We start from the raw sequence: 17500 nt of genomic DNA, 5'->3' as shown, positions 1-17500 counted from the left end.
ATGGATGACGACACAGTGGAGAAAGATATGAAATATGGAAATTTGAATGATGGAAATATGAAATATGACATCATAAAACAATAGAAAGTATGAAGATATGGAATGAGGGATGACGACACCGTGAAGGAGAAACATGAAAAGACGAAGTATGAGCAACTATGAAATATGACATTGGTAAACAATAGAATCATAAGAAATATGCAAACATGCAAGATGGATGACGTCACCGTGGACGCGACAACCAGGGAACATGAAAACATGAAATATGGATTAGTAATTATGACACCGTACGACGATGGAAACGAAGGGGGGCACGGGGATCAAGAACGACGAAAGCAGGATTTTGAAAATATGGATTAGGGTGCCAGGTCGAGATTTCAGGGGAGAGACAAGATTGACAGGCCCGTGGTTGTCAAACCCGATAAGACGGGTACAATGGGATGCGAAGAAACAAGGGAGTCGTAACGAGGACGGGTGTTTCTATGGTACAATGGAAACAATAAAAGGAGGAAGTGTTTGTCTTCGCAAGGGCCTGGGTCGGTGAAAGGATGAATGGGCGAGTGGATTTAATCGACTTTCCGGTCAAAGGACGCGTTGCAAGAATGGGTGCTCCGGTCGTCACGATGGAGAGATGAATGGGCGAGCGGATTTGATCGACGTACGGGTCAAAAAGACACATTGCAACATCGGATGACACCATGGCTGTTTTGAACAGAGGTCAAAAGGCATGTTAAACTTGACAGGTTCAATGACGAGTGACCAGGTAGAAACACCCAGCATAAAAGACATCGACCTTGGACTGATATTATTCATTTACATTTTGAATTTCATCGACAACTACTACGCTTCTATGATCCATCATGATCTACACTGCAACAGCTTACGACATCGAGAGAATCGAACTGATGATCCTCTGAGAGTACATCATCTTGATGGAGATGCTGAGAGCGGTAGAGACTATGCCAAACTTCATCGAAGTGGACGGCGAATTAACCGACCAGGAGAGGGTGAAAGTGGAGAATGCCACCAGTCAGCTGGACATGGGGCTGATAGAACTGTTCTACATCCAAACAGCCCGAATCATGTGGCTGAAACCAGAGGCACTGAACTGTTTGAGTTTTGTGGGATACCTAAAAATCAGCCTTCCAGAGATGACGGTCGCGGCGATGAAAGCCCGTCTTCGCAGCCTCCTCCGCATCGACGGGATGGGGTTGACTCTCCAAATTGTACACCAGGCATTCGGACGGAAGGAGCAGGCGAGACAACCGGAGGAAGCTGTAAGAAGACGTCCAGACTCTGTGTAGAAAAAAGGGTCTTGTTGGCGATATTAAACAGACTGTCAACTAATGCTTATTATTACAAGATTGCAGCAGAATGCGAAGTCATTTTAAACAGGTCGGATTTTCAACGTTTGGAGGTGATTGACATAGCCAACCTGCAAGAAGCAGCGGACTTCATCATCTCACATAGCCTGCTGACGGACAGAGAAAATCTGCAGAGTTACAGACGTTGCCTGGTTGGTATCTGCTACCTGATGTTGCTGTTTCAACGTAGCCCTACTACAGAACTAACAGAAGAAAAAAGAGAGCAATTCATAGACATTTTCATTAACGAACTTCAACGTTATAATTGACTGGTCAGATGCACGATATTCTTGTGTATCCAACATCATTTTGAAACTGTGTATACATTTCTTATGCTATATTGGTACTATTGATTTGAACCGGCTGCAATGAAAATAATATATATGTCTTAAACGTGGATCTGGAGAAGAGGTGTAAATTTGAATCGATAATAAATTTCATGGCGTAATTTTAATTTTCAAATCTTTGAGCATTTTTATTTTCCAGTCAATATTATAACGTTGAAGTTCGTTAATGAAAATGTCTATGAATTGCTCTCTTTTTTCTTCTGTTAGTTCTGTAGTAGGGCTATGATGTCATATTTCATATTTCCATCATTCAAATTTCCATATTTCATATCTTTCTCCACTGTGTCGTCATCCATATTTTCATATTTCCATAATTCATATTTCTATTGTTTTAGGTCATGATCCATATTTACATATTTCCTATCTTTCTCCACTGTGTCGTCATCCATATTTCCATGTTTCCATAATTCATATTTCTATTGTTTTAAGTCATAATCCATATTTTCATATTTCCATATTTCATTGTTCTCGTTGACGTCATCCATATTTCCATAATTCATATTCTATTGTTTCTGATAATCATATTTCATATTTCCATAATTCATATTTCTATGATCCATACTTCATATTTCATATTTATCGATTTCATATTTCTATAAGAGGATTAATATTTTATGTTATTGTTTAGAACAATAGGATCATATCATAATTCATATTTCTATTGTTTAGAACAATAGGGATTAGTTATGACGTTATAGGTACACCTATACTACTGACGTCCAAAAAAGTTATTATTTTACGGAATTGCCCCTGAATACAGAATCCAAATCACGTATGGTTTTTTTAATACAGTTAGAAAAGCAAATACCATAGGAAGAGAATTTTAATGAAATCGGACTAAAAAATGTGAAGCTGTGAAATTTCAAGTTGCAAACAACTATATATTCACGAAAGAGATGTTTCAAATTAGTCGCATCTGCGTCACTCAGACGTAGGGGTGAGATTAATTTTCCCCCATTTACTCATTACATACACAAAAGGACTAATGTCATCGTTGCAAAAATTGATCTATCCATGTCATTTTGATCCCCATACCTTTAATTTGGTTCATTCTTTCATTGATAAAATTTGTTATACACAGCAAAAAAGCAAGTACAGCCTAAATCAAATTGCTGTAATTTTTGAACGGAATTATTTTGAGATGATATTTCGTAGGTATTTTTCTACACTCATTAAGCAACTCCTTTGGAAAAAAATGAGATTGATCCGTTTAGTCATGCATGAGTAAATGTGTAACCTTTGCACGTTAAGAACCCATTGCACTATTCGTATAAGAGTAGGGGGAAACCCCGGTGTAGTGGTCCACCTGCATTCCCCCCCCCCCTCAGTTATATCGGGAGAAGAGACCTGCGGGTCACAGTGATTCAGTTCGCTTTTCGCCTCCCAGGCACAGGTGACGCCAAACAAATAATAATAATAATAATAAAGATTGAATTAAAAATGACAATTTTTGAAAGTCACAAGAGTCGTTTCTCAGATTGTGCAAATACAAATTTGGGCAAAAGTTGTTTTTAGCTGAATTTTATGGTGTTATGCTATTTTACTATCAATCATTTAGCCACCCCACACGTAATTTTGATACTGTATGTTCATGGTTGAGTGAGCACACTGTATTGCAGGGGCCGCACTTTTTTTCAAAAAGCATGTACAAACATGTAAAAATGACCACGATTATGATTTTTTGCATGGTCAGGCCCCCCCCCCTTTGAAAACCGTTCCGCGGCCCCTTTATTATGACGTTTCCTCATGGAGGTATATGATAGTATCTTCTAAAACTTGTTAGATCATGTTAAAATTTGAAAATGTTGGTGGCTCCCCCGATTATAGGTCCCTCCCCATATTAAAATTCTGGATCCACCGCTGATTTGTCCATAAATTAAACTGATCATGATAAATTGTTAGGAAAAGAAAACAATTATGCAGTATAAAGAGGTGTTTCGAATGTGCTCGCTCAACCATGAAATTGTTTGAAGTTCGGAAAGTGTGTAGTGATAATAATGATGGATGATAAAAACAACAGCAATTAGTCACATTTTAAACCAACTTTGCCCCCAATATTCACTTTATTACCCTTTGAAATGAGTCTGTGACATTGAAAACACCAATTTTCCCACTTTGATGCGTGCTCACTCATCCATAAATAAACAAATCGATTTTATTTTTGCACTGAATTCTGCCATAGTTTGATAAACATTTCTGCCAAATGACATTGCCAAAGGCAGCCTTGAAAAAAGTTCTTCCATATTGAATAAGGGGTTACTTATCCTTAAACATATGCACCCATAATGTACACAAGTCCATGAGAGAGAAAGTCAAAATTTTAACAAATATGAAGTGAGGGTTTGTTTCATGGACGGTTTTTTGTTACTTCTACCAACAGTTATTTCATGAAACTTCGCACATGGCTTCAGAGTAACACTATCTAAAAGGCGCGCACACCAAAATAACCACTCGATAAGCCACAGAGTGGGGCCAAGGCCTTGGACTTTCTTCTAATTTGAATAACTTTCGAATATTGTGTGCTCACTGATGCATTGAACACCGGGATTTTCATAAAAATCAAATCAAATGAACTATGCAAGGAAGTTTGTGACAGATATCCAGAGTTACAAATTGCATTTTTTCCAGTAAAGTAAAAAAGAGCTTATCACATTCCACATGTTAATTGGTCATGAACATAAAGAAAAAGTTGAGAAAAGATCATTTTCAGTTACCAAAATGTAACAATACTTGCCCATGACATTTGAAAATCGTATTTTTTGTTTTCAATAAATGTTCATTGAACCGTGAAACGATGAATATTGTTGAAGATACTCTACCCCAAAATAACTGTCATCATATTGTATCATTTTTAATGATAGAAATTTGTTAAAAAATCCAATTATAGCAACTTTGAACTTATGTTTATTCAACCGTGAAATTTAGCCAAAAAAAGTTGTATCGTCTTTCAGAAAGTACCTTTTACAAGCCATCTGACTATTTTTTTCATGATGAGAATGTGGAATTAGTTCCAATAAAATGGTATCAAAGTCATGATATTTGGCTTGTGACTTTTGAAAAGTGACATTTTTGCCTTCTGACGGTGCTCACTGAAGCATGACGTAAAATACGTCCATAACATTTACTCATAGAGAAGCTTGTAAAATTACCTACACGCTCATGTATAAAATATATTAAAAACTCGCATTGGTTCGGTAATTATTGATGTTTGTTTAAGAGGGGACTTCCTTTTTTGTTGAATTGTGTATTTCGCCCATTTCATTTTGGGAATCCAAAATTTTAATCTTTAGACCAGTACCTGCGTATATGAAACAATGGACCTCGGAAGAGGAGTTTCTGCAAACAGACGTTACCATGGTTGCCGGCAGGAGGAATCATCAAGACTCAACGGAGCTGTAAGTGTCATGACGATAATGATAACATCCGTTCATTGTGCACTATCATTATTACTATCAGCAGAATGAAAAAAAAGCGCTCGAATATAATTCTTTTGGCCATTTGAAAGTGATATGATTTGTGAAAGATTTTCACATGATTCATCTAAAAATATAAAATTATGGTATACTTTTTCATTTGGTTGTGATTTTTTTTGATATTTTTTTTTTCATTTCATGGGGGAGGGGGGATAGACCCAAAGTCATCTATATGTAAGTCAGTGATTATTACCACAGCTCACAGTCCCTTGCCCTTAATTACCAGTACATATACATATAAAATCCCAAAGAGAAAAAAGGGAATATAAACAATAGAGGCCCAAACACTCCACAATTGATGAAAATGTATGCCAACTTTAGTTCTTCCCCCCCACACCCTCGAAATATCCTTGTGCCGCACCTGCCATGACTGCATGCCTCTGTTTATAATGGTTTGAGACAGTTTGTCATGGTAGATAATTATAAACCTATTTTCTCATTGTTAGTGCAGGAAGCATTAAATGAGAGCGAAAGTGAAGCCTCGTAATGGATTTTCGCTTTGCGACGCACGACACATTTAGGAACACAGTAAATCTATTAAAATGCCCGTCAAAATGACTATAGATAGAGGGACTATGTCAAAAATTGGTTAACCTGAGCAGCACTGAATTTCGCCCTAAGTTTCGGAGCTGGTGCACGTAATGATCTCGCCTGTCCAGAGATCCAGGATAAACCTGCTGTCAAGTTTTGATCCACTAAGGGCCCACAAACCTGACAAAGACTTTTTGTTTATTCGTCGTCACGAAGGGCATTTGACAATACATCTTCTATGTTCTTGAATCCGTCGTGCGCCTTTTGTCTGGGCGACCCAGTAAGGACAGTGACAGAGCCGTAGATAACTATCTACATACCCCCATGACAATTAACATGTCATACTTTATTGTTTTGCAAAGTTCATAACGCCCCCATCTAAATTTTTGTTTTGCATTTTGTTTATCCCTCATTCTAAAAGATCATCCGGAACAGGCGCTACGGGAAGAGATCCAAATTCTCAAAACACAACATCGGTAAGAAAGAAATTGTTGCCAGTATTCTATTTCAAAGGTATACGAACTTCTAAAAAAAACATACTAGTTTAGAATTTCAATCATGAAATTGGTGAGGGGGGGGGGCAATCATCCCCTTCTGCTATGCCACTGACTAGAATGAACATGATTAGTATTCTGCTGGATAAAGGTGATTAATGAATCCTTCGTAGAGTTGTTTTTAACACGAACATGCTCAGAGAATAATTACGTTTGTAAGAATACTCGAGGGTATGATATTAAAAGAGAACAACAAGAAGAGTAGTTTATCAAATGAAAAGGGGACAAATTGAATTAGGTTAACATGCCTTTATAGCATGAGCAAAAAAAAAATGAATTGCAATGCGCCGTGACATGCATCGATAAGTAAAAAATAGAATAAAGAAGACATTTGGACAGTTAGTTTAATCATGTTTTATCTCAGCGGGGTAGATCGAGTTTAGCTTTATGTATGAACAAAGAAGGTGGGTTTTAGAAAACGCGATCAACAGATCAAGGGGCGTGGGGCAATAATTACAAACCCCGACCCGCCCCCCCCCCCTCCCCTTCCACATGACCATGCCACTGATCAAAGTGCACAAAATTGAAATCCTGCTCGAAAAAAGATGATTAACTAATTTGATATTTTGTCGAGTTTCCTTGGTCTGTTAAATGAAACATTATGACCGGAATGATCAAATTAATTATTTTGATTGAATATAGTATAATGAGGGGGCAGGGATAACCGAGTTACATAGACATGATAGAAAAATGTAATCTTAGAATACTGGAGATAACGAGACAAAACGTCTTCAACCATGTCAATGGTGAACAAAGTCATACACTTTGACACAAAAGTTGATTTTCATTCATTCCCCAGGAGGCAAGGAATCAAACAAATCGCCGTTCATCCCAAACAAACTCCTGCGACCTCGTTGGCCTATTCTACACGATAGTAGCCGATGACTGCCTTCTGTCTCAGCCGAGTGACAGCGAAGATTCCGATGCTTCGGACATCATCTTGACACAGGACATTGAAGCCGATGTCCACTATGGCTCCAATGCGTCCTGCACGCTTAGCGATATCGAGACGGGGGATGAACCACGCCACCATTCAGACATTGCAATCCAACTACACAACAAAGAGGACAGCGCCGAAGCAGACACGTGGTTTGCCCATGAAAACGAATCATCGCCAAACGTTGATCTACAAAGTGAAGAGGTCACAAGTTTCAAAGAGGCAGTAGATGAAACACTTAACTTTAATCAAAACCTAAACGATGAGTCTGGCACTACTGAGACGGGCAGCATAAGTGACACTCATCGATCCATGGAAAATTCGTGTGCCATTTTTTCCTGTCAACGAAGTCATGACAATCTTTTCCAGGAAGAGGAAGTAACTGCAACCAACGGAGACTGCGACAGCAATAGCAACATCAGTGTGGAAACTGTCAAAGACGCAATTCTCTCTTGCCATTCAGTAAACGGAGACACGTCTTCATGTGTCTCAGGAACATACTCGGTAGAATTCCATGACTCCAATCGTACTGCATCTGATAATGTTCCTCAGAAAAGTGGTAATGATCTCGAGGATTGTTCTGCTGTCGACAATACTGTGGATCACAACACAACCCTCTACGTCCAAACGACACCTCCGCAGTCAGTTACCGGTACGAATGCCGATGCGCCAGAAAGAAGCAATGTTTTCTCTCAAGATCAAGCCGTGACTGAGATCATTGCCAGGGGACGGAGGATGGCTGATGAGGTGAAGCAATTGATATCCGAGTTACTGGATGTCTGTATGCAATCAAGATGCAGCGACGCCAAACCCGTTACAGGACACGGGGACTTTGGGGATACGTCCGCATCAGCTTCTTTGGCAGCATGTGAGTTTGTGGTCGATTCCTCAGCAAAGGAGGATGTGGCCCACAGACAGGATATGCCACAATCAGAATTCAGCGAGGGATGTGATCGATCTGCAACAGATATCAAAACAGAAGAAATGGGTGATTTTGGAGCTCATGGGAGAGAAAATGGGCCATTCTCTGCAGAAACATCATCTGAATTTGACATACATGAAGTTGGGGATAATGACGAGGGCGAAAATAGTGAGCGGTCAATCGATATTGAAGTGATATCTACCCCGGGTGATCGTAATGGAAACGGGGAACTTCTTCACCAATCAGAGCCAGATTCTAATGGACCGGAAATTCTGAAAAGTCCCTGTGAAGGTTTCAATCAACCAGAGCATCTAGAAGATAGAGCCAGAGATAGAGATAAACATCGCAAATCAATTTCACCACCGGACTCCAATATTAAAAGGGAGACATTGATGGAGACTGTCATCAGTGATGATCACTGTGATATCACTGGACATGGTAAAGATGTTGAAAGAAATCCGACCAATCTATCAAGAAACACAAGTAAACACAATATCTCAGATTCTCAAAAAGACGAGACGTCTACACACACCCCTGGCAAATTTGAGCCCCAACGCACAGATATGGTGTGGCCGGTCGAGAAAAGAGTTGGCTATGATCTCATTGATGATAAGCAGATGCAGGAAGGCGACCACAATAGTTCTGATCTGGGATCACCCCATGTCGTGAAGCTTATAGGTGTTGACCTACATCCAGATTCACAGAGTAGGAAGGCCAACTCATCAGAAGAAATGAACATTCAAGAAGGCGAACAGACATCCTTTGAAAGTCACAAGATCAAGTTAATTGGAATAGATGTAGAAAATCCAAATCCAAATCGTATGAACCTGTTTGATATTAAAATCATAGGGTTGGATGTAGAAGCTCCTTTTCCAGATGAGGTTATTCACGAGCAAAGTCCAGGTGATATGCAAGTGAACGAGGAAGGAGATTCTGCGAGAATAGATACAAACGTTCCTGGCGATGTAAAAAGTGAACCCAACGAAAGAGTGGGAAGCTCAGAACTTGGTCAAGAGGTCATAACAGTTCAATTACAGGCTGATGGGGACACATCACATGATGAAATTATCACTCAGGAATTAAGGGATTGTGGAATTACTGAACTCGATCAATTCAGTGTAGAGCCGGCTGAATGTCACCTGGATTCACATCCTGGCCAGGATACTGCAGATGATCCTGCAACGGAAGTATTGAAGCATGGAGATAGTAATCCCTGTCAGGATGTCCTCGGAAGAGAACAACAACAGGAAGCCAGAAGCCCAGCAGACTATTGCTCCTCACCTAGCGATAGTAGCTCCCTGTCCCCTGGATATCTTTCTTCACCATGTAGCTCCTTCGAGATCTTAGACCATCACGATGTAACAGACGGTGACTTCCTAATGGTTCCTTATTCACCATCAATCTGTATACCTCCTCCTCCACAACAGGAGTACAATGAAGAACTCATGTCCCCAGAATTCGAAGCTGATGACATCATCGTCAACTTTGCAACAGTATCTGCTATGGGCGATGTCGTCCCTGCATCATGCCATTCAGGCGTGTCCCCCTCGCCACCTGAACCCATTCAATTTGAAGATGTGCTTAGCAGATCACCTTCACCACTTCCTCAAAATGATCTTACTCTTCTGGACTGTCTTTTTGACATTTGTGAGGAAAGTCTTCAGCGATTTCCTCTAAAATGGCCTCCTCCAGGAGAGAAAATTTCTATCAACCACAGGCCACCATGCAAGTTGTCACTGGACTGCATTGAAGACTGCGGAGATAGAATTAAGAGCATGGATAGTGAGCAGTCTTCAGAGATAGGCAAGGAATTGCTTGGCAGCAGGAGTGGACAAGACGAAGGGTTCTTCTGTTGTGAAACAGCCAGCATCGATTCATACTGCTCATTGACAAGTGCAGAAACTGCACCTGAGAACTCAGCGACAGACGATTCCTCCGAAAAGTACCTTTCCTTCGATAAATCTGTTGAGGTCAAAGAAGAATCACACTATGAGGATGCAACCACTAGCCTTGAAATCGTTCCGGGCTTTGGTTGCCGAGCTAGCGATCAAGGAATCTTCAATGGTACAGTACATCCGAATATCTCACAGGGACATACTGATCAATTGCTCTCATCACAAGGACTAAAAGAGCTGAAATTCGACACACAGGGAGACCTGGGGAATACGTCAGTTGCACCCAATACAGCTGATCTGGACAAAGGTGTGGACGAGGAGGATAACTTTGTATTCTTTCTTGCCCTCCTTACCCTTTCCTTGTTCGTATACTGCAAATATGGTACACGTGTCCTACAGACAATCATTCATTGGATTTGGATCTGCCAACTGATAATTCAACTCATAACAGACTCTTAAGAATTCAAAAGAAAAAGAAGTCAAAGTGAAAACCAATCATGCATTCATTGGCTCGAGAATACCACTGAAGGAATAAGTCTTCTGAATCAGGTCTGGTGGTAAATCATGCTACAAGGAAAATAGATAGATACTGCCCAAAGTAATTGCTTTTTAAGAGGTTGGAATCACAGGTTGGCAACTGTAGCAATAGACATCAATGATTTCATATTTGCGTTTGTCAAATTTCATAGCAAATGCTAAAAATGATACCAAATAATTCCGATTTGAAATGGCAAAGTAAAAATCACTGAAATAATATTTACTACCAAGTATGGATTATCAACGATAACTTTAAACTTTGTTTATCACTCTGCCTGCATGATTTTCATGGAATGTAAAGAAACCGAAGAAACAATAAAAAGAATACTGTGGTCTTCAGCAGTACTAATTTAAAGACGGATTCCTGTATTGACTGCGATTCATTTAAAGATGGAATTTCAAAGTACAATAATTGAGGAAGCTTAAAGGTCAAGTCCACCTCAGAAAAAAGTTGATTTGAATCAATAGAGAAAAATCAGACAAGCACAATGCTGAAGATTTCATCAAAATCGGATGTAAAATAAGAAAGTTATGACATTTCAAAGTTTCGCTTATTTTCAACAAAATAGTTATATGAACGAGTTACGAGCCAGTTACATCCAAATGAGAGAGTTGATGATGTCACTCACTATTTCTTTTGTTTTTTATTGTTTGAATTATTATACAATATTTCAATTTTCACGAATTTGCCGATTTGCTAGGACCTCTTTGTCTGAAGCACAAATGTTATAATAATGGAATTCCACGTGTTCAGGGAGGAATGAATTAACATTTCACATGACAATGACGAGAAAATAAAAATATTTCATGTTGCACACAATAAAAAAAAGAAATAGTGAGTGAATGACATCATCGACTCTCTCATTTGGATGTAGCTGGCTCGTTCATATAACTGTTTTTGTAATGAAGCGATATTTTGAATTGTCATAACTTTCTTTTTTTACGTCCGATTTTGATGAAATTTTCAGTGTTATGCTTGTTGAATTTTTCTCTTTTTATTCAAATCAAGTTTTTGTTGGGGTGGACTTGTCCTTTAAATCATAATGATCAGATAGCAGTGCACCGTAGTATAAAATGTTATTAATTTTGCCATTGATGGGCCTGTGTATCATAGGCAAATCCTGAATTCATTAGAATATGGGTGGGCTTGCACAAGGGTACTTAGATTAAAGATCTACGGAAAAAAATAAACCCACATTCCCATTGATCCACTCGGGGGCATTTCATGAAAGTTGTCAGCACTGACTATTAAATTGCCAGCATTGACAATTTCAGAAGCTCTGGTGGATGTTTCATGAAAATTGTCAGCACTGACTAAATTGTCAGTGCTGACTATTTCAGTGAAATCATTGGTTTTGATTGGCTGAAAGACACTGGTCTCTGTTACTATGGTAACTGTCGGAGAAAGACAACTTTTCAGTGCTGACAACTCTCATGAAATGGTTCCCTGATCTCTGACTGTTACTATGGTAACTGCCAGAGAAAGACAACTAAACAATGCTGACAACTTCCATGAAACCTGTTCAACACTCGGTCATAACAAAGGCTTATGCCCGGGGGCTTATGTCTTCACAATGGTCAATTTCAAATTCAATATCGGGATTGGTGTTAGTAAAACAATACTGAGTGCATTCCCTATAACCCTAAACCTACAGGTTACATACTAGTACATGCAATATTTACTGGGATAAAAATCACATACTGATAGCTCAGCACCCTGTCATCCCAGTCCAGGTCCATGATGTTAAAACATAGCCCAACATCAACACCAAACTTGAAATCGCCCAGATGTGCAAAATCAATATAAAGGGGCGGATCCAGGATTTATAAGGGCTGGGGGGGGGGGGAGCAAATTTTCCCAGTGAAAATGTGACAAGCAAAAAAAATTAAATGTAAGTGTAAAAACAAAGCATTAACATAATTTTTAATCATGGCTCTCAAGGGGGGGGGGATCTACCGCTGCCCCCCCCTGGAAATGGTATTGTGTTAAACCTGGCTATAGCTGCCACTGCAACAAATACGATTGTAAAGTACAAGAAATAGACAAACATTTACGGATCATGTGGTATTAATTCATTTCACAGGTTAGTTTATTTACATGATACAGGTACGCAGTAAATCGTAAGTCAACACACCATGAATATTCTATCCACTCAAAGGGTGCTTCATAAATGTTGTATGTACAACATGATACCTTCATGAATGCCAGGACTATGACATGCCAATTGCATTAATTAGTAATTTTGCAAAAACTTAACTAATTTAAAATGGGGAAATTTGTGAACAAATACAGTTAGATTTGCAAAAATTGATCTTCCAGAGGGCAAATATTTGGCCTGTGGAAAATCAATTTTTTACAAAGTCAAAGATGTTTTTTTTTTTAGACACGGGGAAGCACAACTTGGCATTTCTCTTCTAAATAAAACTTTACCCAAGTTGAACAGATTTCTGAGGTCGGGGAAGGTTCGAACTGGGCAAGGTAACCTTAACTTTTCACAAAGATCTTTGTGCAAAGCATAGTTGCGATAAATCAGATTAAGTTATTCTAGATAAAATCCTACTCCGTTAACCCATTGACTTCTGAATTATGTTATTTCCATTGGCTTTGTACAGGAATTACCCAACTCAAGCAGACAACTACAACTAGTTTATTATTATAATTTGAAACTTGATCGCACACCATAGCACTTCATAAACTTATTTGCTGAGTCATATGAAAAGTAAAAAAAAACGCTTCATGAAACTAAACCTTGATACATGTACGTAGAGAATACAATTGGGAATATTTTGTTTGTACCAAAATGACAACATTTAACATGATGAATTTCTAGTCTTTAACTCATTATTATTTCTATTATTATTCATTACTGAATGTATTTGTTTCTATTTGTTTATTTTCATTTATTATCATTTATTTATACATTTATCTCTTTTAATTTCTTTTTTTTTGGGGGGGGGGATACACACACACTGCTGTGATAGCGGCAAGTTATATATTTTTTCAATCAGAAATGCTAAACAAAGAACATAAAACCCATATATACACACAACAGAATAAATAGAGCAAATAAAGACAATGCAAAAGTGCTGATACATGGATAATGAGTTTGAATATATTACTATAATTAGCAAAACAAGAGAAGAATTCATAAAACACAAATAATATTCACAAATTACATGTAACTATAGATTCAAATTTGTAACACGATACTTGCTTTGTGAATACAATTCATGTTGCAGTGGTGATTAATAACAAGTATAGTACAGTGGATACATCAGATAACAAGATACATTGGAAAAGTGCACGACTCTATAAATAAACTCAATTGATATTGCCATAAGCTACAGTACCTAGTCCTTAACACAAACTTCTGTCTTCTTCAATGACACGCATTCAATTATGATAAAGCCACAGTATATTAGTCTGTAGGTACAGACCCTAGGTTTTCACAATTGGCATAGTGTATAATGCAGAGTCTGAAGTAGTGAGACTAGATGCACTAGTACTGTGGCTGGCTTTCATTTGCTGAACACAGAGGCCCGTATTCCGAAGTCGGGTTTAATATATAATGCTAAAATTACGGGAGCCAGAATTTCAACAATTCTATTTATATTGTATATTTCTTACATGTACTTTTTTGTTTCCTTTAGCTGTCATAATGAAGAAAAATACTTCAATTATCATTCCCTGACGATTATCAACAATTTGGGTGTCATATGAGTAAATGAATTGAATGTGTACTGAATAGGGATTTGTGCTCCAATCGGCTCCCCATACTTAAACCACACCTTTAAACCAGGGTTAATTTAAACCCGACTACAGAATACCTGCCAAAGCCTTTGGCGTCTAGTCTTAACCTTAGACCCGTTATTGGTTAAAGCGTCAAGTACATGTATGGGTCTGTGCTTGCACACTAATTGTAAATAGCGATAGCTCATTCAGCAGGTAGAGTGGGGGTTTCGGATTCATGTGGCCAGGGGGGCGTTTCATCAATATTTTTGTCCGACAAGTTGTCAGATCTGACAACTTTCCTGGATTGTGATTGGTTGTGAAGCACTGTTACTACAGTAACTGTCGGATAAAACAGGACTTGTCGGATAAACGTCTGACAAGTCCTTTCATGAAACGCTCCCCTGGTTTTGATACCCACTTGGTGCTCAAAGGGTGCTTTAAAATTCATCCCCAAAATTGAGTCCCTCGGAGAGGACCTTCAGCCTTCAGTCCACTTGTTGCGTGCTTTCAAGCATTCAGGCTTTCTCTATCGCATTCAGGTAAAACAATGCCACCACCAATAGAAAAACCAAAAACATTTTAAAGTTTTTATACATGCAATGCAGTATATAGATGACGATTGGCCAACATATGCTAATCTGTGTATGATGAAATTCAATGAATTACATGAAACTGCTCTGTTTTTTGTGTAATGAACTTAGGAATTTCCCAGGCGATTAAGTGCAAGTACCAAAAGTCTTTAATAGGTACAGCTCAACATGTACACGCATGCTGTGAAATTATTTGTTACTGACTACATATCATCAACCATTCATCTCTTTCATGCTTTTAACCACAAAAACATCCCATTAAACATCAAACTATCATATCTCATTAAATATAAATCAATGTATGATACATCTGTAAAAGAGTATACATGTCATGTTGCAATACTATTCAGTGAGTGCCCTCAAGTGCTTAGAAAGAATATTACAAACTAACGCATAAAAAATGACATATGTATCTTACTAAACAAGTATAGTATGAATGCTACATAGATTTATATCAATCCAAACACCTATGTACTTGAAGTGGAATAAAATGTGAAATGAAAAAAAAACCACAAAGAAAAACAAATTCTAAATAGATAAACACATCTGGCATTGATTGCTCAATGACGAATCGCGAGCATAAAGGCAAAGAAAAAGACCCCCCCCAAAAAAAAAAATGATAATACCTATTTAAAATTAAATACATAAGTGAATAAGCAAACAAATACATAAATAAAATAAAAAGAAAAAAAAGGCCTGCCAAAACACTTAAACTGGTTCTGCACATAATACACTGTGGGACTCACTCCGAAGAACACTTATTGAAATATTACAGATAATTGATAAACACCCTTACACACGCTTTCAAACACCACAAACATACACACACACACAGATTGGTTGACACATATTTATTAAATTTATTTATCAGTGGATATTGAGTGTTGCACTCAATAAATACTTCAACATCTAGTCCACAGTAAGAAACACACATTTTTTCCAATAGGACTACAAATGGTAGTCCTCATAAATATTCATGAACAGGCCTTCAGATACAAACCTATTCATCATGAGGTCATGAATAGGCATATGAATCATGAATATTCATGACAGGTCCATAAATTGTAGCCTTACGAATAATCATGAATGGGTTAAAAAAATGAAAATCCTCATGAATATTGGAGGAATACATACATTCCCAAAGAAATACACAGCGATGTACAATTAATGTGAAATAACTTTTTGCATACCACTTTACCATAAGTTTTGAGTTTTCTACAGTAACAGCCACATTTTTGCCAGGTAAATATTGCTTCAATTTACTGGTAATAGAAAGGGATATAGAGAGCCTTGTTTATCCACTTGTAAATGTTGTCTTATGACTTATTCACCTCGCTGTTTAAAAGAAATTTGATTACATGTAGAATTGTATAGGGCAATTGGCTGAACTCAAAACCTGTTGACTGCTACATGTATATGGGGGAATTATGTGTATTACCCGGTATATCAAGAAAGTTCATAATAAAGCGACGGTCAGTTGACTTAAATTTAAGGAACAAGGCTAACGACTTCAGCCCTATAAACATACAACATTTCAGATTTCATCTGTCTTTAAACTGTTAAAGGCATTCAATCACCATAATTGTTGTTGAACATAAAACAAGGGTGCCAGCCCTTTGCAAAACAACATTTTATAACATCACTTTGTAAAAGTCCAACATACAGTAGTTCCTACACTAATACACAAATCACCATGGAGATTAGGGACTATTCATATTATTTTGCAACTAACAGCTGCGCTAAAAATCAAAATATATTCAACTCTCTTTGCAAAGGTCCCATGTCTCTAATACAAACATAGGGACAATGTATATTAATTATCAACCACACCCGACAAAAGAAAACGTATATACAAAATTTATATTTGCTCAAGGTATAAAACATGACATGATTTGCATTTCGTACTGTTTAACATTCCATTATTGTTTGCGCTTAATAGTACTCCAGCAATGCTGCAAAAGATAATAATTATAATAACTTCTACATACTACCATTTCCTTACACCTGTATACAAATAGGCATGAGTGCGATGGTGCGAGATTTCGCATTCGGTGAGAGAAAGATGCTCTATTCAATAAGGCATGAGCCAAATCTCGCACCATTGCACAAATAAGAATATTCGCTGTTTGTGTTGTAAAAAGCCTAAGAGTTTAGCATAAATATGAAAAACAAAAAGTTTTTCCCTGCAGTAATCTATGAAAAGGAAACAAAAATATTGAAAGCAAAAAGCATATCCCACAAGTGCACATGACCTCGGGCAACATTGCGCATGCGAAGTAGGCATTGTACAATAAGAATAACTACTTACAAGCCCCGTCACTGATGAATAAAATGAATTAGTATTAAATTCTCCACAATAAAGGATTTAAACAATTCTGTATTATCAAAGACCTTGTTAACCTACATGTAGGTGCTTCGCATTCTAAAGTAGTCCGGATTTCAAACCTACGGATGTCAAACAAGTATTTAGGAGTGACTTTATAGTCACACTTAAAGGAAGATCTAACCCAAATAAACACTTGTTTCTTATAAGGAAAATAAAAATCAGACAAGTTGATAGGCGAAAGTTTGAACAATATTGGACAAACAACAAGTTATGAATTGTTAAAAGTTGTAA

The 17500-nt window shown here is 37.8% G+C and overlaps 1 protein-coding gene across 1 annotated transcript; it reads left to right on the top strand.

Annotated features, from left to right (window-relative positions):
- The first annotated feature begins 1241 nt into the window (after positions 1-1241).
- LOC121430516 lies at positions 1242-10915 on the top strand. Its single transcript, XM_041627798.1, has 4 exons — positions 1242-1516; positions 5002-5106; positions 6137-6191; positions 7069-10915. The coding sequence occupies exons 2-4, from the start codon at positions 5018-5020 to the stop codon at positions 10480-10482; spliced, it is 3558 nt and encodes a 1185-aa protein (XP_041483732.1). The 5' UTR covers positions 1242-1516; positions 5002-5017; the 3' UTR covers positions 10483-10915.
- Positions 10916-17500: the final 6585 nt, after the last annotated feature.

This window comes from Lytechinus variegatus, chromosome 17 (assembly GCF_018143015.1).
Source record: "Lytechinus variegatus isolate NC3 chromosome 17, Lvar_3.0, whole genome shotgun sequence".
Classification (NCBI taxonomy): Eukaryota; Metazoa; Echinodermata; class Echinoidea; order Temnopleuroida; family Toxopneustidae; genus Lytechinus; species Lytechinus variegatus.
This window is presented reverse-complemented; position numbering and strand designations above follow the sequence as displayed.

Excerpts from the sequence above, each read along its gene's own strand:
- LOC121430516 (XM_041627798.1), top strand. The coding sequence starts at position 5,018 with ATGAAACAATGGACCTCGGAAGAGGAGTTTCTGCAAACAGACGTTACC. Across the intron at positions 5,107-6,136 it reads CATCAAGACTCAACGGAGCT|ATCATCCGGAACAGGCGCTA; the intron begins GTAAGTGTCATG and ends TCATTCTAAAAG. Across the intron at positions 6,192-7,068 it reads ATTCTCAAAACACAACATCG|GAGGCAAGGAATCAAACAAA; the intron begins GTAAGAAAGAAA and ends TTCATTCCCCAG.